This window comes from Emydura macquarii, unplaced genomic scaffold, assembly GCF_026122565.2.
Source record: "Emydura macquarii macquarii isolate MOO-44397 ecotype Brisbane River unplaced genomic scaffold, CSIRO-AGI_Emac_v2 contig_561, whole genome shotgun sequence".
In the NCBI taxonomy this organism is placed as follows: domain Eukaryota; kingdom Metazoa; phylum Chordata; order Testudines; family Chelidae; genus Emydura; species Emydura macquarii.
The window spans coordinates 4,161,718-4,188,736 of record NW_027130698.1 but is presented as its reverse complement, the minus strand read 5'-3'; the positions used below and the strand labels follow the sequence as shown (position 1 = coordinate 4,188,736).

General features: G+C 36.4%; 1 protein-coding gene across 1 annotated transcript in view; it reads left to right on the top strand.

Annotated features, from left to right (window-relative positions):
• LOC137147730 (transcription initiation factor TFIID subunit 4-like) overlaps window positions 1-27,019 on the top strand; it is a 205,107-nt gene that overhangs the window by 68,707 nt on the left and 109,381 nt on the right. Inside the window, exons 10-12 of the mRNA XM_067540058.1 lie at window positions 2,018-2,187; window positions 18,813-18,943; window positions 21,194-21,319. Coding sequence (XP_067396159.1) covers window positions 2,018-2,187; window positions 18,813-18,943; window positions 21,194-21,319 — 427 coding nt within the window. The remainder of the gene's footprint in view (window positions 1-2,017; window positions 2,188-18,812; window positions 18,944-21,193; window positions 21,320-27,019) is intronic.

The window sequence follows — 27,019 nt, the reverse complement described above, 5'->3', positions numbered from 1 at the left end:
AATGAGCATTCCTGAAAGTTAATTGTTCTGAGAAGAGCACTGTTTCTTATAATTATGTGTTGTCTTGAAAGTTTCAGCCAATTGTTGAGTAATAAATGTTAAAGCTGTGGTAATCGTACAAAATAACATTTGCAGAGAACAATATTAAAACAGTCCATTGCACAGTTTACTTTGGTGTTAATGTTCAATTAAATTTCAGTACACGACTAATCAAGAGGCACAACAAACATTTCAGTCGTACATAGTAACGTCTCTGATTTTCTTTTTTATATAAATGTAATCTTCCTTATCTATTTATACATCATTTTTCAAACCTTGCATTTGTTTTCACTATCCAGTTTAAAAATTCTCTCTCTGAATAGAGAGAGAGCCAGTTTCAGAATTTTTCAATCACCACCAGTAGATTTCTTGACTTCTTAGGGTTCCAGCACAAAATTTGCTTGCCTTTGTCAGTCATACTATGAACTTTGTGGGACGTGGGGAATACTTCCTTTATTTTTCTGTTAAAAGGAATGTTTGATGGATGTGAAACTGCCTGTCAGAGACCAGATGCTGGGATCACAGTCTTAAAATGTGAAAATGCTAAAAGTACTTACAGATCTCTAAATTCTGTGCAGATGTATATACCATAGGTTTTGTTGAAGTGAATGAGATGACACTGGCAGTATGTCCATGTAGAATTTGCCATAATATAAACTTTGCTGGCAAGATGCTTGCAAAATCGCGTGTTTACCATAATCATTTGGGCATGTATTGTAAAAACAACAAGAGTCCTGTAGCACCTTAAAGACTAACAAATTTCTGCGGGCCTAAGCTTTCGTAGGCTGCAACCCACTTCGTCACGAAAGCTTAGGCCCGCAGAAATGTATTAGTCTTTAAAGTGCTACAGGACTCTTGTTGTTTCTGCTGTATACAGACTAACACAGCTACCCCTCTGGAGCATTTATTGTGTTCGCCTTTTGCTTGTTAAAGATTCTGTGGGCTTGTTCTGCATATGTGGGGTGCTCCACAGAGTGTAAATGCAATAGTTTAAAGCCATTTCTGTAAGAATGACCCCACGTCTTTTTCTTCCTCACTGCAATACAGATTATTATTTGGTGTTCATGTGTGGCAGCTTTGTAAGTTAGTGCTTTGTTTTCCTTAACTACACAAGCCAGTAAGCTTAAACAGCTTTGTAGTATGGTCCGCACCTGTGTCTTAGCTCTAATCGGAGATTTGGGCCTCCGGCCTATTTGTTCTAACTTCGCTTACTCTCCATACCAATTTATCTAACTGTGTTCATGTTTGTGATTATCTTCACATGGTCCAATTTTCAGCTCAGCTCATACGGCTTTGCCAGAAATGGATCTTCAATCTCATGTGATCTTGTTTAGCTTCTCTGAAGTGGTGCCAGTTCCATCACAGGCATTAAGATTTTTAGGCTAACTTTTTTTTTGCATGTGGTTTGTTTCCTTTTTTCTTCAGCATTTTTTTTTGGTTAGATTTGTTATTCTAATTGTAGTTTTAATAACTGTACCTTTTGAACCTTGACCAATTTGAAATAATACTGTATTTTGGTTACAATGTCTGTGGGTTTTTTGTTTGTTGTTGATTGAGCCCTTCTTGCAAGTCATCAGTGTGCAGGTAAAAGTAAGTCTTTGTGGTCCGTGATCACTACTAACCTTGGCCACCTGGCCACATAGCTGTTATTGCTATCACATTTCTCATCGACTTCAGGTCAAAGGAAAGGTGCCCATATAGAATTGTGGGTGTTGCTCTCCTTGCTATGCACAAATCACACCAGTTTTGCAGATGCCTGATATTGAGTGGTCAAGGAAAGATGTTCCATTAAGTTGTTTCTAAGTCTTGAGTATTCCACATGATACAGTAGAGCCTGGTGGCTGTGCCACTAACCTGGCCCAGATTCCCTCTTCTGATCAGGAGCATTGCATGATTATTCCCTTTAAGGGAGGCAGTTAATTTATAAACATTAATGTATCGCTTGCAAAATTACCTTTTGTTTATGCTTTTGTTATAGAGATGACGATGACATCAATGATGTTGCCTCTATGGCTGGAGTTAACCTAAATGAAGAGAGTGCCCGAATTATGGCAACCAACTCCGACTTGGTTGGAACCCAGATACAGTCTTGTAAAGATGAACCCTTTCTTGCTGCTATCCCCTTACATAAACGAATACTAGAAATGGGTGAGAAGCACGTCATTTGCTTTCAGTAATATTGCCTTTAGAGCTGTTCAAATTTAGTCAGTATTGCGATACACTGTAGCATCCAACATTGATATAATTAAGGTTCTATAAGCATTTGCATTATGTATCCATTTTTCATTACAGAAGTATCTTAACTGTGTCATATTGTATCAAAATGGCACTTTGGTATTATAATCTACTTGATTATGATCTACTGGAAACTCTTTGCTAAGGTTAAGGAAATAAACCTCACATTGACCCTTTGCAGTGGGGAAGCATTATTGCTCAGATGTTGCACAGAGAGATAAAGTTACTTGCCTAAGATCATGGCAGATGTCTGAGAGTTAGTCAAGAATAGAATCTAGATCTCCTGCTTTCCCATTCCTGTGGTTTAGCAGAAGACAGGTGATTTGCCTGGATGTATTTCTTCATACAAAAAAGTTTTAAAATGTATTAATCTATACATTAATCTATACATCTGTATCTTAACATCTATAACTATTAACGTTTTTCATAGTGTTTTTTTGCTATATCATCAATAAAAATAGATTATTTTTTTTTACTGATAGTTGGACCTGAATGTTAACAGTTCTTTTGGGAATTAAAAAAAAATAAAAAATTAAAAAATTAAACACTCAATTGGTGACATTTAAAAGTAGCAAGTAATTATGCTGTGTTTATTTTCTGTTACTCTGAATGAAGTGTGAACTAGGTTAAATAAAATGGTTACAAGATTTTAAAATGTCAGGAAAATACATTTTATTTTGACTTGGATGGCTTTCAAAATTTTATCCTAAGTCCCATTTAAATTTGTTTTTTAGGAACTTATATGCCATTGACTTTCAATGAAACTTGAGCTCTTAAATGCCTAAATCAACTTTGAAAGTGGGATTTTGGCTGTTATGTTACTTGGGTGGCTTTGGAAATTTTACCTGTAGTCTCATATTTAGTAAATTAAGTGTAAATATATGGAAACCCTTTTATACTATGACAGGCCCTCATCTTACAAAGACATATTCATGTGCTTTGCTTTACACACTGTTAAGTAGTCCCTTTGCAGTACTGGGGCAATAGTGGGAAAAGAAGTGCCATGTAAGTCCATAATTATCTTATTCCAATGCTCTTATGATGATGTCATCATATGAAGTTACTATTAGTGCAAATTTTTGGGATTCTGGTGGTTGCTGTCTGAGATGATGAAGTCCAAAAGCTTTTAGTGCAAGTCTTTGGAAGCAACATTGTGAGGCCTGTTGTCGTATGCCATAGTGGTGTAACAAAACAAAAAGCAAAGATAATTAGACCTAAAAACTATATGAAAATAACTGGAAAGTCACTAATAAAGTTGCCATGCAAGTCTTAATGAATTCTTCTGGGTATAACAATTGCAGCACAACATGGAATTGTAGTTTCAAGTGTAGGGCTTAGAAGACTCTACATACTTTAAGAGCCATACAACACATCACACTTTTCACCACTGCCTTTTGGGCTTTGCTCCTCAGAGAAGCAAATCCCCATGGCTGTTTTTTGAAACTTTATTGGCTTTGATAATTGGAAATGAAACTTTCAAAGCTTTTAAAAGCAGCTGCAGGGATTTGCTTCTCAAAAGCAGTGAATCCAAGAGAGTGGTCGCTCCTAGTGAGCTCTTGCAGCCAGTTCTAGTGCTTTATTTTGGCTTTGTATAAAGTCTCCTGTAGTTTTGAAAGTGGCTTTGGGGTTCACTAGTGGCTACTATTTAGCATCTATGGCTCTTGAGAAGAGAATTCCTGCAGCAGAGTTTGAAGCTTTAAAAGCTTTGTTTTCACTGTGTGTGGCCAGATTTTGTTGATTTCAGAGAACCACACACAATTAATTAATTTGTACTAGTGGGCACTTAAAATAATGGGATTGTTTGAGTATTACAAATCTCAGTCTTACCACGTGTTGATATGCCTAGGCACACAAGGACTAAATAAAGGAGACTGTGATATTCTTAAACACACTAGGAAAAGGAAAGTCTCCGTTAATTGGACCCACTATTATCTTATGTTTTTGTGTTATGCCTATTGACAAACAAGGTAAAATACATTAATTTAAGAAAAAAGTGTATCTGAATATAGCTTAAAATTGGAAGGCTTTTTCCAGCTTGAAAGCTTTTCATGTTTAATAATCACTTTAGTATTTAGGCCACCTTTCTAATGTTCCAGTAAAAGAAAGAATTGTGGTATGTACAGTATCAGGAAACTGCTATTCGCTCCTGTCTCAGAAGCTGGTTCTTTCAAGTTTTCTGTAATATTAATCCCCTTCTCTCTCATCTATGAGCAAGAGCTCTGTAGAGAAACTCAGTAGTGTTCCCCAAAGGCTGTTTCAGAGATTGTACTTCCATTCACCAGAGTCAGAATATAAACTGCTAAAGTGAGAGCAGATGCTATGCAGTCTTTGGCGGTTACCACCAGCCAAATGCCTCAAAGTTATAGTAAAAGAGGTTTCTTCTTAAAATATTGTACATTCTTATCTCTACAGTAACTTGGCAGCATTATAGTCTATAGCTTATATTACATATAAATATTATTGATCCTTCTATGTATAAGAAATAGCTGGAAGGCGCATTAATGCAAAGACACTAGTTCATTGCCTAACTGACCTCTGTCTCTAGTTTTGTGTCTTGTCAACTTTGGCTAGCAATTGTTGCCATTTATTCTTCTAGGAAGGCAAGGATTTTGATTGTTTTAACCACTGCCTTGATTCAAAATCAAGAATGAATGTTTTTGCACCAGGCAATGTATTTTGTCGACTCTCTACCCAGGATCATAAAGCTTAAAACCTGATTCTTCTACATGGCAGCACAACACAATAGCACACATAACACTCCGCTTCTTCTCTTTTGAAAGGCTATAATTTCTGTTGTGCTTGCTGGTGCTGTATGTTTTTACTTGACAGACATTTTTGCTTGCTCTGTTAGCACACCTGGGTACTGTTTCCTTAATGGGCTGAGAAAAATTGATTAGTCCCATGCCATGGCTGCAATTACCCAATAAATAACAGTGAAAGTTTCAGGCTCTTAAGTCAATTTTCATTTGGAAGACAACACAGATAAATAAACTTGGATATGCTTGTTTGTTTCTTTCATTTTTAGTTGTTTGACTAGTTTTTGGTGGATAGGGACTATCTCTTAGCTTTACTAGCTTCTAAACACTAGATGTTATGTAGACATTCTTTAAATTGAGTTTCAATTGTTCAATAAATTGGCAGCACCACAATACATAATGTGTGGTGGCTCCCAAGTGGGTTAGTGTAAGAGTGATCGTTTACTCTTTGGTTAATAGCAGTTTTGGGAAAAGTAGAATCACCTTGATTCATCTTATGTATAACTGCAGATAAGGGCAGATAAAATTAAGCTAGTTTATTTTATATTGCATTTTAATAAAAGGTAACAGGATACAAGTAAAGGGTGAAACAAAAGAAGAATGTGTTTGTATACACTGACAACTAAAACTAAGAAAAAAGGGAAAAGCTTTAAGAGGAGAGAGAGAAAGAAGCAAAGAACATGGAAGATCATTGTTAACACATAGTAAAAAAATAAGAACTGCATACATAGTAGGATGCATGAAAGGTAAATAAGAAGTATTACAAAATATATGAAACTGTACACTTGACCATAACAATGTCTAAATAACAGAGGCATTAACCTTACTCTTTGCACAACCGTAGTGGGCTGCTAAGAAAACTGAAGAATTGTAAAAGCTGTAGGTGAGGGAAAAGCTGGTTGAGGTAACAAGTCCATTTTCTTGCCAATGTAGGATTGTTCTCAGTTGTTCATTTTGTATTGTTTCATCTGGCCTAATAATAAATATTGTTAGTAATGGGTTCCCATCTGTACTGTTTTTTGGGGGACCTATTCTACAGTGTAATATATCTCATTTTATGTGGAAATCCTGATAGTCATCCTAAATTTTCCTTTTCTTAACATTATCCCATTAAATGGGACAGTGGGATAAAAATCTAGTTCCCTCCTTTTCCTCATGCACCTTCTTTCTTGAAAAATTATTTAGGAGAATGTCACCTATACTTGATCTCTAAAGAAATGATGAGCCCTAAAACTTTATTTGACCTTCAAAGAAGCCCTCTTTTTGGATTCCAGGTCACCAAAATGCAATCTCCCTGTAATCTTTGGATTTGTAGGAAAACACAAATTCTCACAACTCAGTCTTGATTCTAGCTTGATCTTTTCTATTTACAACTCAACCAAATGACACCACAGTTTATATCTTTCTCTTACTTTGGCTGCCCCAAAATGTGATAGGTTAGAGTGACATGGCCATGTAATAACTCAGTTACAGCAAGAATAATGAAACATAAGCCTGAAATATAGTGTGTGTAAGAGTGTATAGGTAGAGATGGAGGTGGAAGTAAAATCTATGATCAGCCACATCTAACACATAGTAACTATCCACCTTATTTCAAAATTTTTAAAGAATCATGATAGCTTTATGTTCATTGGAAGAATAACTGTTTTCATTCTCCAGTCATTCAAAATTGTTAATTTTAATAAATTGAAATTTATTTTTCTTAAAGATTTGTCTGATCAATGATCAAATGTATATATTTCTGTTGTCAGAGACTGTTTTATGCAAAGGAAACTGTTACTTGACAAGACATAATGTACCTAATTTTCTTATTTATGTGAATATTGTAGCACCTGGCTTACTCTAAATAAATTGCTTAGCAGGGAAACACAGCCTTCAAGAAATCTGAAAATGCATCTCTTCTAATGGCCGAGATAGTAGGAGGTCCAAGGTTGTTCTTAAACATGGTGTCTGCAGAGCAGTTCTGTGTGATACTGGGAAGCCATTGTTTGTCAGTGTTAAAGTTGCAAGGATTAAGTTCAACATAATTTAGATATATCCTGTTGTTACTCTTCTGGTAAGATATCTCTTAAATTCCGTCTGCCAGAATAGTGACTGTTCTTCCTAAATGAGTATTCTTCGTAAACACATTCTTGATTCTTGTGTCTACTGTATGAATGCATGATAAAACACACAGGAAAAAAAAGTTAGAATTAAAAGCTTATCTGGGACTTTACATTCTGGAGTGTCATATGTTCTACACAGAAATGGCATCAGAGAGTAAAACAGCTCTGTGTGTGTGTGTGTGTGTTTGTTTGTTTTAGATAAATAATCTGAATGCTCCAAAGGGTTTTTGATGTTGTGTTAGAAGTGCCTAGAAAATCTGATTGGCCCTGTTCCATGAAGAGCATTCCAGTAGGTTTTAGAGCCTTCTGTCTAATTTTCTCTGAGCATTTGTTATTGGTTTAATAAATAATAAATATAGTCATTCTGTCATCACTGTTTTGCCTGCCTGTTTATCAACAGTTACATTTGTTTTTGTATAAGATGATACTTGTATAACTGATGATGCTCTTTTAGATAAGGAACAGTGCTAATGTAAAAGTATACTTATGTCAGTGTTTTACTATTTACTATTGATATCATTTATATCTGGTTATATTTAAGTCATTGGTGTTCTCATATTTTGAGCCATGTGATTGCCCATCAGATAACTATACATGTTACCTTTTGCTTCTGCTTTCCTCTATTACGTTGAAAAGATTTTGTTGTTTTCACTGTTGGACTTTAACTTTTTATACTTGAACTGATTTGCCTTCAAACTGAAATGTTAATTTCCGTATCAGTATCTCTACCAGCATTTTTATGTCATGATCCCCTGCTGCATATCTGTGGAAATTACCCTGGACTGTCTTTGGAGGTAGTTTAACATTTGCATAATGTGCCTATGAATGTTTGTCCTCCTCAAGCATAGGCTTGTGACTTCACGTATTGTTCTAACAATATGGGCAGTCCTGATCCCATGAGTGAAATTCCCTAATCCTAGCTGCCTGTTTTAAGCAAGAGTTTTGTATAATTTAATTTGAAAGATTGTTTGTATGCCAAATCTGTGGACCTTTTCCAGCTCCCTTAAAAAATCCTTAATATATCATCTGTAGAGATATGACATAAACTGTATGGTGGATGTCTGTGTGAATTTAGAGTTTGAAATGTCTATAGTTTCATATCACTGTTAGGGAGTTCACGGTACACATTTTCTCGTTGAGTTAATTTGCTTAATTATTTTTTCAGGTTAGAAATTTTGCCAGAGTTCTACAACATATATAACGTGAATGCCCAGATCTTCAAAACTAGTGTGTTGAGAGAGGAAAAGAAAATGCATTTATTGTGCCTCTTTTATAGAGACTTCTTTTTTGTGTGTGTGCATGCATCTGATGGATAATGTCAATAAATGTTCTAGGACAACCAAATTTTGTTAAATGATGACCTTTAACTATTTCCTTGAAAAAAGAAAAAAATGTTCCAATTTTAGTATCAACAGCAGCATTGCTTAATGAGCATAAGTAGTAGGCATTTCAACAAACTGTTAAATTGTATTGTTGTTCTATTTTCTTTAATAGATCCACGATTAGACTTCCTCTTTTACAAGATGTCCCAACATGCATGGTACTGGTAACATCAGTACCACTAGAGAGCCTGGAGTTTGCCTTTCTGTAAAAGTAAGACCGCTTTTGTTCAATATTTTTTGTGTATTTCTAAGGTTTTCTTTTTATTATCAGTTCTTTTGTGCAAAAACACTGCAGAGCCTCTGTTACGCTTTTAGCAGGGCTACTTGTACATTATATGGCTCACTTACATACCAATATTATTGTTCTTCTGCCAAAAGGTAGTCCCTCAAAAATAGGTTGAAACTATTAGATTTGTTCAAAACATCAGTATTTATAGATAAAATGCAACTGGTCCCTGCAGTCGCATGGCCAGATTTCTTGGTCTCCAAATATGGAGAATAAAAATTCTGTCTTCAGCATAGTACTATGCTTTTGTTATATGAATCTCATAGAATTGCCTTCGTTAAAGATCCTGCTATCTCTGGAGGATGGTTCTAGCCTTCATGGCTTTCCACACCACTACCTGCTGCTTCAGAATAAGGGTTTGCCTGTGAATGGCTTGAAGTTATTGATATTTGCAAAAGGGGGAGGGGGGGGTCAAGCTAGGAGCAGTATTCCCTGAAGATTCATCTTATAGCTCCACCTCACGTATAGTCAGTTGTAAATAGAGGATGTAAAATAAGAACAATAAAAAGAAAACCTTAGAGAGCCATTTAATATTGTAATAAAGCTGACTTGCATTATCCCCATAGGCAGACTTCATGCTCTAGTGGTGGTACTAACGTCACCAATTCTCAAAACATGCTGGGACATCTTTGTGGAGGGGGAAGTCATTGATCAATGAGCAGCAACATCCAGGATCTTTAAAGATAAAAAGGAAAAGGTAAAACAGTTTCTAAAATGTGTTAAGTGACTGCTAATGTTTATTTGGCAATTCTGCTGATCATACTAAGGTTGCAATGTTTTTCAAAAAAATGTTGTAGTTCATCTTAAAGGCTTCTCCATGGTCTTTCCCTCTCATCGAATCATCTGATTTGAGGTTTTCATGCTCCACTGGTGAATGTAAAAATGTGACTTGTTTTAATAATACCATTACACTTGTTAGACCACTCTATAGTGTGTTTCTGCTGCATTCAGAAACCAGTTTAAACAGGGATTCAGTGACACATTTTTCAGTGATCATAATGAGCAGTTGATTTGCTTGCCAAGCTTTTCTCCACTATTAGACATGCACAATCGATGGCTGTAGTTTTGGAAGTCAGCATCATTGTCCCTGGGTAGGCTGTGCCTTTCATGACCATTTTGCAGTCCTCCGATTGCACCATTTTCAAATTACAGGCCTGTGCTTCCACTTCCCTTTGGGTTGGGATCCTGAGATCCAACCACCCTTGGACTGCATCTCCAGGATATTCCTCTGTTGCAAGTCTGCTACCTTCCAGGCCTAACAGGCTTAGCCCTTGAAAGTTTTCCTGTGGGAGCCTTTAATAATATACAGTGACACATGTAGTTTCTTCACAAAAAAATTTTTTTTTTTTTTTTGCCAAAAGGTGCACAGGCAATCAGAAATCGATGTAAAATGAGGCCTGTGCACATACTGTCTTGCCTGTGTTTGACATTCCCTTCAAGCCCCTAAGTAGACATGACTTAGGCTACGTTTAGCCTAATTTGCCGCCGCCATATGGATCTTTCTGGATCGACTGAGTGGTCAGCGAGACCCGCTCAATTGATCAGGAAGTCGACTGAGTAAGTCCACCCCCTCAAGTAGCGTAGCGCTGAGCCAACGGGAACGCTGTAATGTAAACAGCACGCAGAAGGGAAGCAGAGCAATCGACGTGAGTTACGCAAACTACTCTGCGTAGTTTGTGTAACTCCCGTCGACTGCCGCCGAATCGCATGGTAAGTGTGAACCAGCCCTCAGACTTGCTGTGCTCCGTTCTCTAGGCTACTTTCTGCAGTCCCTGACTTTCCATCAATCTGGGTGACTCCTGCATCTGTGCCACTGATGTGCCTCTGTGCCACTGTGTCACTGATGCTCCCTGGTCACCTATCTCAATTTACTCAATCCCCCTCACCACCCCTCCCTTTTCTAGGCTCTGGATCCTATAATGGTTTAGAATCCTTCTTTGATCCTAGGCTTAGCCTTGAAAGAGTAAACCATTCTAACCTGAATGGAGCCAGTAGAGGGTATTCCGCAATTAACAGTTTTTCTATTGTTTCCTCAAGGACTCTTATCTGTGTCATTGTTTTGCTTTTCCTGCTTGTCCCTCTAATAACCGCTTTTATTTAACTCCATAGCAAGTGACCCATTATAAACACACAAAGGCATCTCTTCTTTTTGGTGATATCTGCATGAAATTACTCAACAGAAATCTTAATAAAAAGATTTATTAAAAAGAGAGACAATGAACTTGAGAAGAACTATTTGTTTAGCACATCTAGCTTTACCCTTCTCTTTAAGCTAATTGAGATAAGGCTTTATCAGCTTAGTTACAGAGGAGAAAAAAAGGAGAGGTGAATAGCTCACATCTCTTGAAAGCAGTAACCTGTCACTTGGGTCAAACTGGCAGCCTCTTTTGCTGTTCAGATACCAACTCTTTTTTTTTTTTTTTGTCACCCATAGATATGCTTATCAGATCCTTGTTTATATAAGCCTCCCCAGTTCACTGCAATGTTGTTGTAGACATGTTGGTCTCAGGATATGAGAGAGACAAGGTAGGTGAGGTAATATCTTTTATTGGACCAAATTCTGTTGATGGAAGGTACAAGCTTTTGAGCTGCACAGAGCTTTTCTGCAGATCCAGGCCAGGGAAGGAAATCAGAGTGTCTGAGCAAAATACAAATTGGGACAGATTGGTTAAGCATAAGAGGTAGCACATGTTGTAGGAAGCCACTTTAATAGCTGTCTTTCAAATGTTTAACAATAAATTTTAAAAAATCGCATTTCATAGACCAGGTTGTCTAGTTGTATCTATTTTCAGTAAGGCCTCTTATTAAACTTCTCCAAGCAGGTGTTGTGGTTTTTTTCCCCCTACGAAATATGAATTATGGGCAGATCCCCAACTTTCCATCATGCTTGGGAATCTGAGCAATGCTGGGTGATTTTAGCAATTCTTATGGGGTCTTGATTGAACTATGCTGATGATATCACCTACGTTTGGATAGCCTGTTGGGAAATTCTTCTCCCACTTTCCATATTATGGCTTGTTCCTGGATTTCCTGTGATTCCAAAACTCCCAATGAATTGAATGAGAGTTTTGGGTGTGCAAGGCAAGTAGGATCAGCCCCTCAGGCCTGGTCTACATACAGATTTTGTACTGATATAACTATTGCAGTTAGGGATGTGATTTTACTGAAATAGTTACACTGGTACAACTCTTAGTGTCAATGTAGTTACATATGTATGAAAGTGCTTATACCAGTACAGCTTATTCCTTTCCCCCATACAGGAATAAACTGAACCTATATATGTGCTTTTATACCAGTATAACTGCATCCACAATATAATGATTATACATGTATTATTGAGGTGGTACAACCTTTTTGTGAATACAAGAGAGAGATGTTATGTGGGTCTTAGCTGAACCTTGTTTTCCCAGTTCAGTTTTATTGGCAGTTATCAGGGGAACATTCAAAATTGTGTAGCAGTCATTTGGTGTCTGTTCAGAATGTTTGTCTGAGTTCGTATCTATTCTGGTTTACATGTTGTTGCTCTCTTTAATCTATTAATATGCTGCATAGGATTTGTATGGCTATTTAGTTAGATACTACTGTTTTTCTGTCTGTCTTCTCTGCTTCTGAAAATAGCAATGTATTTCTAGGATTCTTATCCATACTTTCTGGATTTGCCCAGCTGTTTTTTTTAAGTCACTATGCTGGTATTTTACCACAATCTCTAATTTTAAAAAATACTTTCTGGACTCTCTATTAGTAGTTCTGAACAAATATTAAAATTTCACTATTGATTATACCTAACTAACTCTGAGGAGTTACTCAAACACTCTGTTTCTATCCAGCAATAGATTAGAGAGCTGAGTATGCCCCTTTCCATAGAATAAAAAATACCTTGTTAAAAATAGCATATGGAGTTTGCAAAGTGTAGGTTCTTCCAGTATTGTAAATGACAAGTCCACTGTGAGAAAATGTGACTCTCTTTTTTTAAACAGAGTCAATTTATGGCATGTGAAAGTGAACTAAAATGATGGTGTTAGCCAGAATTAGACACCTTGGGAGCAGGTGTTATACAGGTGCACCTGTACCTATTCTATGTACCTTAGTCCTTGCTTGCCAAAACCTTGCTGTTCTAATGAACAGCGACTACTAACTGCCCAAATTGTTTTTAAAACAAATGTGTATTATTTAATGTTTGCATATTGACACATACAGTACACAGCAATATAATACATTCTGGGCTTTCTTTTTTCCTAATACTATAAATTGAAGTCTAAGGGAGGGCAAAAGGATGATTGAGGGGTGTGGAAGAGGGACAAGAAGAAGAGGGATGTGTAAGGTTGGGAAGAAAGGAGGGCTGAAGAAAGGAATAATCAATGGAAAAGCAGGAAAACAAAAAGTCGAAGTTACAAAAATTCAGTCAGTTGGATAATATCAGCAGGCTGCAAGGCTGTGAATGTCTGGGGACAGCTGCCCCTGTGCCCAGCTGTTGCTGGTGGGGAATGCTCTAGGGGCTAAGGCCTTTTCATAGGCCACCTTAGGCTTCTCCAAGGTGGAACTCAGCACTCCATATGGAAGTGGTTGTGGGGATGGTCTTTGAATCTGGTGTCCAAGGATCGTCCACACTGAGTGAGTGAGGATCATTTGAAGGTACAGGCTAGACTGTGCTAGAGGTGCTGTTGCATGAGGTAAGATAAAGGATTTATTTAAATGCACAGAAGCCCTGGGATCAAAGTAAAGAAGGCCTCAGCGCCAAACACCTTCATACATTTTAAGGTAGTATGGACATGGTTCTGTATTCAGATATAGATCTGAACTTTGCAGCTGACAGCATCTTACCATCCTGGTAACAGCCAGTAATCAGGTGGGGAAGTCAGGGTCCAAAATTGGCTCTAAACCTTGTGACCTAGGCCCATCTGTAGTACAGAGAAGTGAGGTAAGGAAGGAATTAAATCTTGAAGGACCATTAGCACGGTTAGCATGGTTAGCACTGCAGGGGTGCTAGCAGAGAGGGCTTTCTGCAGTTATGGCTGACTTCTGCGTAAGTGTCAAATAGAGGAAGGGTAATTGGACCTTGCATAGGTGCTCAAGGAAAGAACACCATCACAGCCTGGTCCTAAATGCATCCTGATGTTCTAAACTGTTCTTAACTTGTTTTTTTTAAGGTTGTCTGTTTGTACCTTAAATGTGCAAAGACACTACACAGATTTTCAACAAAAAACAGAGAAAATCCATCGGAAAACAAAAGGATTAAATCTTTTTCTAATATTCATTCGCTCTCTTTGCACACATCCAGTTTAAAATGTTGCTACTTTTTAAATATTGATATTGCAGTAGTGACCAGGTGAACAGTCAAGGTTAGGCTCTAAACATATGCTGAAGTGTGGTCAGACTCCAAAAGAGTTTAGTCTACGAAAGATAAGACATATATGAAGGATGGTGGGGGAGAGAGATATATACAATCAAATGCATACAACGTTTAAACATATATACATTCACATTCACAAAAATTATAAATAAAATGAGTCCGTCACCTCATCTGCCCCATGGTCTTGCCATTGTTACTTGGTTGATTTTTTTAGAGGCATTACAGCAGAAGTGGATTTTGAGGCGGGATTGTAGGGGCTATATGCATGACTGTTTATATGAAGTTCATAATTACCAGGTTATTCTTTGCCTAGTGTTGTGTAAAATTGTACAATTTATTGAGAAACATATTTGCAATCATGCAGTTTCTCCATTTTTACTCACATAGCCATGTGCTTTACCCAGATCTTATGTAGCATCCCAGCACTCACTGCTTGTGGCTTATAATTCCAACAGGACTTCCACAATCCTGCTCCATTTCATGTCTCTTTGCTAAAAGGACCTAGAGTAGGAAGAGAGATTTTGTGACGCCTCATTGGTTATGTGGTGACAAGTTGAGTTGTAATAATTTTTAAATGACCTTTTTTCTTGTTGTTTTTTTGCTCTTTGTTTGGTGCTATTGAAATCAGTTTATGGGACGCCTATGCTGCATTTCTCTTTTTTCTTACAATGAAAAAGTTAACCAAGAGCTGTATGGGTAGAAAAAAGTGCCTAATTTTTTATTTTGTTAGAATGAAAATGTTCAAAATTGGGAAATGCCATAGCGATAAGAGCAAGATAATCACATTTCTGGAATTTAGAGCCCTGGAAAATGGGAACTGTGAATTTACTAATCCTGAAATTCAAGGACATATTATTGCTTTGACATGGTTTCTCAAAAAAAAACAAAAACAAAAAAACAAAAAACACCCAACTAAGTTGTCTGACAGAATTTTTTCTGATGGAATCCCTCTACTAGATCTTTTTAGTTGTGACTAGGTTTATTTTTATTGACTGACAGTTCTCCTTAGATATGTTTGCATAACAAAATTGTATATGCTCAATAAGGGTTTGATCTGTCAAATCTTCCTCACCCAAATAGTTACATACATGAGTAGTCCCATTGACTTCAAGGACTTTATTTGCATGAGTAAGGGTTGCATCATTAGGGTCAAAGGGCCCAATTCTGCCCATGTACAGCTTTCAGTGATTTTAGCAGGAGTCCCACCTGTATAATAGAGGACAAATGAAGGGCCAAGAGAGAATTTTTTTAAATTTAGTGTCACAACAAATATCAGTTAAAAAGCATACAAACTTATTGCTAACTTCCTTATGGTAACACCTACAATGTGAAACCATTGACAGCCTAAGATAATTTTGAGAGAACTTCAAAGTGTCTTTAAAAAAAATAGTATCAGAAATGTGTGACACAGTGAATTCAGCTCTGGGAAGTGTGGGGCTGATGTACTGTAGTGATGTAATAAAATATAGATTTAAAGAGACATTGCAGTACAAAAATGTGAATAAAAGATGGGGAAAGAGAAGGCTGCAGGAAACACAATTTTTTTCATATGGCTTAGCACAAATTCAGTTATAATAGCTGTATCTACACACAGAATTCATAACCAATTTTCACTTTCGGCTGTATTATTTCAGCATTTTCTACATATGAATAATTTTGTGTAGTACAGAATGCTTTACAGTGCATATGGAAAAAATGCCAAACCATTTTGTTAGAAGATAGTTGTTGTAAGTCTTATATCATGACAGATTTGTTTGAAATATGCATTTTTTAATCAACTGACTTTCTATTGTGCTATAGCCTAAAGAAAGAAATCACTGCAGTGCCCCCTGCTGGTGAATGGCAGCTCACTGTTTCAGTAATGTCAGTGATTGACTGAACCAAATCCATTGCTGACATAAAGCCAAGGGTGATGCTGAAGACTGCCAGTTCATTTTAAATCACATCATTAAAATAACAGAAGTATATATCAATATAAACTACTGTTCACTGATTCCTCTTCATTTTTTAGACATGATGGTTTACTGCTGTTGACTTTGGCTGAAAAAATATGAATGTTTTTAAACCTCCCATGTTTTTATTCGCCTGTCCCCTCCCTTTCAAATGAAAATTATCCTTCTAATTATCAATTCAGGGAATGCTTTCAGGGTGTGAACTTTTCCATGTAACGTTTTACATATAAACAAACATTCATGCTCACAATTTAAAAAAATGTTCAGTTTATTCATTATAAAAATATTAATACAGTGTATAAACCTGTTGTAATCTTTAGAGCTTTGCCTGTTAATAGAAGGGCAAATCCACCCATCCATGCACAAAATGTCCATTGAATTCCATGGGAGTCGTTTTCTTGATCCTACAAAGGGAGTCCCATTGAGTGGAATATAAGATATAAGATCCCAGTCCTGCGAACACTTATTCATATAAGTCCCACTGGGACAACTCGTGTATAAATGTTTGCAGGATCAGAACCTAGGCTTGTAATATATGTCTAGAAATGCATTCCCAGCATTTTTAATTATTTTAATAAATTAAGGAATTCTTAATTGCCACAAATGTTGTTTTTTACTGGTGAAGAAAAATTTAATTTCTCTGTATATCTGCAAATTCAGTAGATTTCATCTATAATCTGTCTTGCCATTGCTTTCTCAAGACAAAATTTTCTTATTGGATGATTATTAATGATATTTAATCTATAAAATTACAATGAAGAAAATATGAACTTTAGACACACTTTCAAATTTGATAATGACACTATTTGCATTATTAAAGATAAAATGTATCACCACTTTCACTTCCCCTATTTTCATAAACTCATGGGCCAGGAAGTGGATTAGTCAGGTCATGCAAGCACCGTAGATTGACAAGAACCAAACAGATCTTTTTTCATGGGTCCAGCAACCACTGAGCCAAAGGTTGGCAGTGGATTTTTAGTAACTTGACTGCAAAATATTTGCTCTTAGTGTAAACTTGGCATAAAATGTTGAATGCTAAAATAACTTTAAAACATTTTTTAATTTTTACAGCCTTTTAAAAGAAAAACCCGTTTATCATTTACATAATAAACAAGCATTTAAAAATGCAATCACAAATCTTTTCAAGAGATCATGAATGTGTGAAGAAAGATGGATTGCTTTATTTAATAAAATGACACCCACTTTTAAAAATTATTATTAAATGATGTCACTATTGTGGTACAAATGGACAAAAGGCAAGTAGGTTTAAAACTGGTAGAGATCTTTATGGGCTTTTGGGTAAAGTAGGTATAATTGTGAACTTGTAATCAAGTAGATTTTTAATGAACATGTCAGCTTCAACACTGAATTTCCAAACTTTTGTTGGTTCATCTTAACATTGAATGGAGCATTTTTGCACTCATTTCACTGTATGTCTGAAATAGCCATTAAGGTTCAGTCATTTAATATAGAACCCATAATATCTATAGGACCCAATCCTGCAAAGGAATGCATTTCATCCTGAGGAGAGCTTCTCTAGTGCTAGTCAAATTACACACCTTTGAAAATCCATCTGCAGCCTCTAATTACAGTGTTGTGGTGTTCATGAGGAGGAATTGTTTGGGCCCAGCTGGTCTATGATGGCTGCCTGTCATAGTGGCCTGTTACTGACTAACTTTCAAAAGCCCTGAGTCCTTTAGGAGCTTAAGTTCCAAGACTTAAGTTCCAAGTCACTTAGGCACTTATGAAAATGTAATGCTTACAGCCTGGTTCTCATTTATCCTACTCCCACTTCACAACACTCTTGTCCTGTAAAGAGACTTCAATATGGGTATTAATATAATTTACTCCCAATTTAAGCCCCCTTTACACTGCTAGAGTGATGTAAAATGCATGAGTGTAAAGACACTTGTAGGGTTTTTTAATATTAAGCTCTGTACGTTCCTGTTTCTCTAAAACTGTGTTTAAGTTTATAGATTAAGCATAATTAACTATCCACTACACACAACTTTTGTCTTGAAAGAGTGAAAGCAAAACAGATTATTGATGATATCTTCAGAATTTGCTCTTGATCAATTTTTTTATTAGCAAAAAAAAATTTCTAAATCAAACTTTTTTTCAAATGGTCACCTAATAAGTTAATGAATTATCAAATAATTGAAAGTGAAATATATATGCAGTGGTGTTGTAGCTATATTGGTCCCAGGATATCAGAGAGAGAAAGTGGGTGAGGTAATATCCTTTATTTGACCAATCACTATTGGTGAGAGAGACAAGCTTTTGAGCTACATAGAGCTCTTCTTCAGCTCTGTGTAGCTAAAAAGCTTCTCTGTCTTACCAACAGAAGTTTATCCAATAAAAGGTACTGCCCTAGTGAAAGATATGTATATCTAGCCATTTATTTCATGTGTCTAATCCTATTCCAATAAGGTTTTTCCAGAAATATTCCTTTACTTATAATCTGTTCTGGCATTTTCTATAGTTTATTCTCAGGACTATTATATCTTATTTTTTCACTATTTTCAGACCATATACATTTCATTTCCTTCTGGACTCTGAATAAGCAGCCTTCCAAGGCACTTTACTTAAAGAGAGACATGTTTAGTTATTTCAGGTACTGTGTTTATAATTGCTGATCTGTCATGGTGCAGAGAAATGTTAGGGGTATTTTTGGGAGGCTAATTTTATTTTTTTTCTGCTTCAGCTAAAAAATTAGGAATTACAGATGTGCCCACTGAGGTGGTTACCTTTATTTCCCATGCAACACAAAACCGACTGAGAACAGTGATAGAAAAAGTAACAATGATAACACAGCATCGAATGGAATCACACAAAGTAAGTATGTAGAGATATGGTACTGTTTGCTGTCTAATGATATGGTTTGAGATATTTCAGACATAAATCCATTCTTTCCTTTCTCAGCAGACTGTAGGAGGAATATCTGCACTTTTTGTGGCATGATTTGGTCAGAACCTAGCCATGCTTAACTAATGAGAGTTGGTAGGTGTTGACATTGCTGGCCAAGTCTATAGCCTTTCTCTATGATAGAACTTGTCCATGGAATTTTGCCTTTAAATCCCTGTAGTTTGATTATTTCAGTTAACAGTGCTAAAATCTCTGTTGTGGGACAGTAGTTACTGTTCCCAACTGTGGGTTATGGTTGAAATTGCTGTTTCTCAGTGCCTCTTATCTCTGAACCATGGTATCCACATCTTGGATTGAACTACTTTCCTTGCTTGTAAACCTGCTTTAAAAAGAGCTTATAATTCTACTTACTTCTTGGCTGTGAGGAAAAATTAGTACATACTGTTACAAATGGAATTTGCTGAAAGGAACTTTGGTCCAAGTGATGAATACTTCAGAGACTACAAAGATGAGATGCTACATATTGGGGTGAAACTAAAATGAAAAGTGGTAATATTAAACTGGCATTCAATGTTTTAGTAATAATGGAGGGAAGTGCCACACATTTTTCTTAGACCAGCAGCCTGAAAATTCAGAGGTTCAACACTTTGAATAATCAATGACATTTTCTTGAAAATAGCATTTCAAGTTAAAATTGTCATTTGAGCCCATTGCTGGTGATTGTAATCTTACAAAAAGTGACATGATTTGGGTATCTGACACTGTGGGAGCTCTGGTAAAAGACTGCAAACTTGTTTCTGACCACTGGTAATAAATAGAAAATCTTTAACAACCAAACCAAGTTTTTATTCCTTAACCTGAAATACTAAAGATATTTTTATGATTGTTAAACTGGTGTCAAAGCAGGATGAAGAGTGTCAATCACAGGGCAAGCTACAATTTGGACCTCTTTTAGTCCCTTTCAGGTGGACCCCTTCAGGTGATAGGCTTGTCTTCCTTCACTTCAAAGACACAGCCCCATGCTCCAGATCCACTTGGACTGGCTTTCAGCGAAAGAGAGGGGCTGCATCCCATTAGTGTAAACTTGACAGGTCCAATTGTACTTAACTAGCATCTGCAAGACATCTTCTCATCAGGAGTCTGTGACCAGTGACTGATTAAAATGATTGAAAAAAAAACATATTGTTTACTCATCCAAAGGGTACATAGCAGCCCAAATAACCCTACTCCTGGGCTCGGAGTGACAGACAGACACCCTGCCGCATCCTGTGTGTCTCTCAGAGACCTATCTCCAGCCACTGCTGCTCCCTTATCCCCATCTTTTTCTGTTCCCTAGGGCAGGAACATTCATTATTTAGTATTCCATTTGATCCCAGGTTCGGGCCCAGGAAGAATAAACCTTGCTAGCCTAGGCAAGAGGGTATTCCCCAATTAACAGCTTCCCAGTAGTTTTTCTCTCTGACAATGCATTATGTATGCCGTTGTTTTGTTTCCTATTTGTTTGCACCCATCCGCTTCCTTTACTTTAACTCCTTGCAGTAAGGCAGGATGATGTCAAGCAGATAAACTGAGGTGTGTGTGACGTTTTTAAAAAAACAATAGATAACTCCCTCATTCTGTACATAAACATTAAAAATGTCTGATGTGCTCCTGTGCAGCCAGTGTCATAAATCTGTATTGTTTGCTGAGTGCTGACATTGTGTTCATAGACTTTTTGCTTTATTTTTGTCCAGTTTATTTTTAATATAGATCTATTTTAACTTGTGTTTTAAGCTGTAAATGTTTTTTGAAGTTCTACGTATTTTAACAATTTCTATAACTGTATTCCAGTTAACTATAACTATAGGACTGCAATTTATATCTAGGTTTAATTGTCTACTGTTTAATCATAAAATTAAATACCAGTTTTTCAGTCAGTTAATCCACTGTTTTGATTTATTTGTGTGTGCTATCTCTGACATGGATTAAATCAATCCATATATTTTGTATTTAAAAATGTTATGTTCATTAAATAATTTTATCAATTACCCGTGTAGCTACAATATTAACAGTAGTCTGTTGGTTTCATTCTTCTTTTCCCCTGATAATAAATTGGTGCACCAAGTAGGTCTTGTTTGTTAGCGCATAGGGAAGATTTTAAGGCATAGTAGTTTAAAAGCCGCACAGATTTATAACTTTATTAAGATGACTTGTTTTCATAAAATGTTTCTTATTTCCCAGGACGATGAATGGTATGAACAGGCTACAGATGTTCGATCACAGCTAAAGTTTTTTGAACAGTTGGAGCGTTTAGAAAAGCAAAGGAAAGATGAACAAGAGAGGGAAATTTTGTTAAAGGCAGCCAAGGTACCTGTTTTATTTCCTTTTTACATATTACCTGTTTTTATTTCCTTTTTACATAAATATTAGCATTTATGTTTCAAAAGGTAGTATAACAGAAAAAACATGTATATGCATTGGGCCAAGTTCATCAAGGCTGATGTAGGAGAGGTTGAATAAGTGGCTTCTTTATGTACAGTGTTAGCAGAGCCTTTTGGAGGCAAGGGAAGGACATTCATAGCTGTGGATGGCCAGCAGTGCCTCCAACCTTGCCCTGGGCTATATTTACACTGGGGGAGAGGCAAAGCTGTACTTTTACACCAGACTTCCAGGGGAACTGTGCCAGTGTGAACCTCTTCACAAAGCTGCAATGTGTAATCAGGCTCAGCAGCTCTGACCATTCTCCTTTTGGTGATATCCCTTCCCAATACTCTGACCCATTTAGCTTTCCCCTCCCTTGTAAGTGCACATGTGGTAGCTTTTAACCAGTGTATGTTGAAAACCAAGAGCCTTTGCCACCATTTGTGCTGTCGTAAGCCTGATGTAATACAGTCTGCTAGCAAATTTTCCCTGTTAGGAATAAATTGCTTGATCTGTACTGAAACTTGAGACTTGCTCTAATACTACTGGTATTATATAAAGACATTTTCCATTTAAACAGCTTTTCATTTAGAGTTCTTAATGTTTTGTAAACTGAAAGTAAAAGTACATTGTATATCATTCACACACAAAAGTGATGTTCAAGCAGGTATCTGGTTTAAAATAAAAAAAGGAAACTCCGGGTAATCCACTCTCAATTCACTGGATTATGTTCTTTTTTTTATAGTTATTGTAAAATCATTCCTGTCCTGATCTGGAGCAGTGCCAAGCCCTACAACTCCCATTGACATCATGGGAGTTGTGGGTATTCAACTTTTCCCAAGCTCCAGCTTCTGTTGTAATAAGGCCTTTGCATCTAGATGACTGTGGATCGGATTTTCTGAGGAGTGTAAGGGAATTAAGTGCTCAATTCCCACTGAATTTCAACAGGTGCCTAACTCCATGATGTCCTTGGGAAATCCCAGCTTACATCTGTAGTAATTAAATGAAGTGCAGTCAACCAGTGATGGATTTTCAGTTTTAATTCTCAATTTTCAAGATATTTTGTTTCATTAATTGACTAAATTCTGCTGATTTGCACCAGTGTACTTCTGAAGTAATACCATATGGGCATAGAATCTGTCCCAACATATCTAGAAATGTTGGTGCCATAATTTCTAAAGACCTGTATTTCTGTGATTGAATACTTATCATTATGATATCACAGTTCTGGGATTCAGATGGGCAGGGATGCAACACCATGCTCTTAGTGTCCCTAGCCTCTGTTCCCCAGGAGCTGAGAGTGGACAACAGGAGATGGATTACTTGATGATTGTCTGTTCTATTCAATCCCTCTGAAGTACCTGTCATTGGCCGCTGTTGGAAGACAGGATACTGGGCTAGATGGACCATTAATTTGACCCAGTATGTCCATTCTTATGTTCTTATTTTCACAAACCCATAATTGCAACTTTTTTAAGTTTATCTTGAAGTGTATTTTATGAGCACTTCTGTAATATATACTGTAAAGATTGCAGATTTTGGTACACTGAGCGTAAGATACTTAGAGTTTGTTTCAAGGGAACAGCCTTGCCTTGGATTGGATATGAGGATATGACTAGATGACCTAATTAGTCTTTTCTGTTTCTAACTGCAGTGATTGAGGTAATCTACAAATAGGCTTATTTACCCCTCGTTCTTACAATGTTAACCTTCTCAATTGTCTTCATTTTCCTTTATGTTTATGCAGTTTAGTTATGTATAGAGTATGCACAAGAGGGACAAAATGGGTCAAATAGATATCCTTTTTAGTGTTGATTTTCCTAATTTTGTTTCATTAGTTCTTAAAAATGAAGAGGAGCCTTCCGAAAGTGTTTCTACCAATTTCAGAAATTAGTTCAAGTTAATTTTTTAATGGGCCAAGAAGAAAAATTGAGTCAGTCAAATGCTTTCTTCTCGTCTTAGGTATCCTAATAGACTTTGAAGCTTGTTTGACTGGGTGGAGAGGATGATACTCATTTGTCTTTTGCAAACTTAAATTGCCTACTTCTTTTTGATAAGGACTTATCTTTATTTAAAAATCGGAAGTGTATTTTTCTGGTTCTCTCGTCCACAGTTTTTTATTTTTAAAATAGTGGCCGAGAGAACCAGCTGGTCCAGTGTGTCACATTTTCCCTCTTTCCTAGCAGAGTTTTTACTGTATGCATGTTTCTTTTGGTTTAATTGGAATTTCAGAACTTTCCAGGAAGACATGAAACAATTTAGCTATTGGTCCTCTGAGCCAATCTTTAAATTCTTAAAACACCAAAGAAAATCATTCTGGACCTGAAATCTTTCCCGATGGCAAGAGCTGTATAACTTTCCATTAATTCCAGTGTAAATGGAACATTTTATAGTGTTTTGTTTTTGTTCTGTTTTGCTTTTTGAAGTTCATATTCTTTAGCTATGTCGCATTCTCACAACAGTATAAATAGGCCTGTTAATTTCCCCTTGAATGCAAGCCAGGAGGTATTTTTATTACTTCCTGTGTCATTTTTCCCAAAATATGCTCTAATTTCTCTGAATTTGTTCTGCTATTATGGAATCCTTTAGTAAGTTGCAGCATTGAGCCTCCAGTACCTACTGTATCTGATCATCCCCAATCTTACTGTCACTACTAGCAATATGCATGCATGGTCTAAGCAAGTAAGCTTTGCCTCTCTTACTTCTTTTTAGGTTTGTATGCATATTATCATGAGTTAAAATAGCCTTGAGTACTTCTTGTATGAATGTGAGGAAACTGTAAAATCAAATGGTCAGGATTAGCAGGAAACAAGTTAAAAACTTCCATAGAAAAAAATCTTTCTATGTAGTATCAAACTGTCTTCCTTTGGTGGCAAGTTCTCCTCATGTAGAATTATGTTTTATTATGTGTGTTCAGTGAATAGATACACTTTTAGGATCTCTTATTGTGTGATTTATATTTGTGATAACGGAAAATTTGTTCTGAACACCTGTCTTTTATTGTTCTCTTTCTTTTCTTTGTCTCATAGTCCTATTATAGCTGAGCCTTACTTTGTTTTATTTTCTCACATACCTTTTCCTAGGGTATTTCAGTGCTCCTATTGATCCTTCCACGTTTTTAAGTGCCTGACTGAGATCTTTCTCTCTTTTTTTATACCACAAATTTCACCTATTAAAAGTACTTTCCAATACTATGTACTAACATTATGCACACCTTAAATATTTGTTTGAACTATTAGAGCTAGAAGTAATAAAACTATTACTTATCTTTTGTTCATTTTAAAAAAATTCTATTTTCCATTTCTTCTTCCTTTTTTACATTTGTTTCTGAATTATTTTCTTCTCATCTTTCATTCCCTTCAACATTTTATCTGTTTGCAAAATAAGCTCCAAACCCAGCAATAGATGATGGACAACAGATATTATAAATATTACAGTGATTAGATATTATAGGTGCAATATAATAGAAAAATATGAAAACATAAAAATACAAACAAATTATTCATTAAAGGAGTGTCATAGGGTCTATACACCCCATGCTGATATGCCAACCAAAGGGTTACCACAGAAACTGCCTTCCTGCTTAGCTAGAGCTGACTGGCAGCCCTACAGCAGCTGTGAGGATAAAAGAGCGATAAGGCAGGAGAGTGGAGCAGCTTCCAGAGAGCAGAGGAACTGTGGAAAGATGTTCCTGCCAATGAACTGAGAAGCTGCCTGAGAAGCCAACACTCCAAAGAGAGAGAAACAGAAAAGAGGCTAGAAATCCTGCAGAGGTGCAAAGCAGTTCAGGGAACAGCAAGGAACTTGAGAAGGTGCTCAGCATCTTGCAGTAGTAGGTCTTAAGTGTGATTGTCAGTTTGAAAATGAAGATAACTTGATACAGGATTTCTTGTTTATGAAGAGTTCAAGTTATTCACTTATTCTTCCCGACAATTACTGGGTAAATAACCATTACAAGGATTGTATAGGACGATGTCTGAGTTTTTTCAGAACATTATAAGGAACATTATAGGGATACTTTATATACTAAATATTTTTTTCTTTTCATCTTTGTTGTACAAGTGCAATGCCACCATCATATTCACAGAAGGGATCATTATAATCATCTAGTCTGATCTCCTGCATAATACAGGGGAAAGAACTTCACCCAGCAATAACTGCATAAAGTCCATAACTTTTCTTTGAGGTATAGCATACCTTTTAGAAAGATATCCAGTCTTGACTTAGACTTCAAGTGATGAAGAATTCACTACATTGCCAGATAAATTGTTCTAATGGGTAATTACCCACACTTAAAATTATGCTCCTTATTTCTTTTCTGAATTTGTTTAGCTTCCGCTTCCAACCATTAAATCTCATTATGCCTTTTTCTGCTATATTATTGAGCCATTTATCAGAAATCTTTTCCCCATGTAGGTACTTGTAGACCGTGATCTAGTCATTTCTTAATATTCTCTTGGATAAACTAAATATATGGAGCTTCTTTGTTCTGTCACTATAAGACATGTTTTCCACAGCTTAAACGATTCTTTTAGTTCTTTTTTGAACCCTTTCCAGTTTTTCAGTGTTCCTTTTGAAGCGTGAACACCAGAACTGGAAGCACTATTCCATTAATGGTCTCACTAATGCTGTATACAGAGGCAATACCATCTCTGTAGTCCTGCTTGATATTCCCCATCTTATAAATCCAAAGATCATGTTCGCCCCTCATTTGAGTAACTGATTTCTAGGATACATTCCCTCATTTTATGTGTGTGACCTGCTTTCTTTGTTCCTAGATAGGATGACTTGGTATTTGAGTACATTAAAACGCATGCAGTTCAAAAGCACACATCACCAAGCAATCCAGATTGGTCTGTATAACTGATTTGTCCTCATCATCATTTACCACTCCACCAATTTTTGTGCCATCAGCAATGATTTTATATGCTCTTCCAGGTCACTGGTGAAGATACTGAATAGCATTGAGGTGATTCCATTTGGGTTTTTGTCTGAAGTCTACAGAATCTTGCAGTAATTTTACTAGGAATTTTGCCTAACATTACATCACAAATTTCAAAGATAATATAACTCAAATGATAGTTTGCTGTAAATTTTAATAGATCTTTTCAATATTTTAAGCTTTAAAATACAAAATGTTCTCTGAATAAAGTTATACAAATGTGCTTGAGGCTTAATAAATCTCAGTGGTGGCCAGTGATATTGGGAAAACCAAGGTCAAATCTGGACTGGGGCTTCTGTTTCCTAGTTTCAATTATAAAGGTGACCGTTGAGTGTCCAGTGTGATAGTGCGGCAGTAGTTAAATGACATAACCAATTCCCCATTCTTTTGGACTGGAGGCAATGTGTCATACTGTGATTGCTATTTGATAGCAAGGACTTAATGAAACTCTTACTTGTGGAAAGAGATTCCTCCCTGATTCTCCTCTTCTTGGCACCCAAACGTTAAAATATTGTTCTGTCATTTCTTGTTGCTCAGTCCAGATGGAGGGTAATCTGTATATAGCTATATGTGACAGAAAAAATTGTGATGTTGAAAGGAAAAATACCAATGGAAGTGAGGAAGGGAAAATCCTAAATCAACTTCTACCATTCTATTGGCAGCTTGGGTGAGGGAAATGCCCAACATGGAGAAAAATAGGTAGA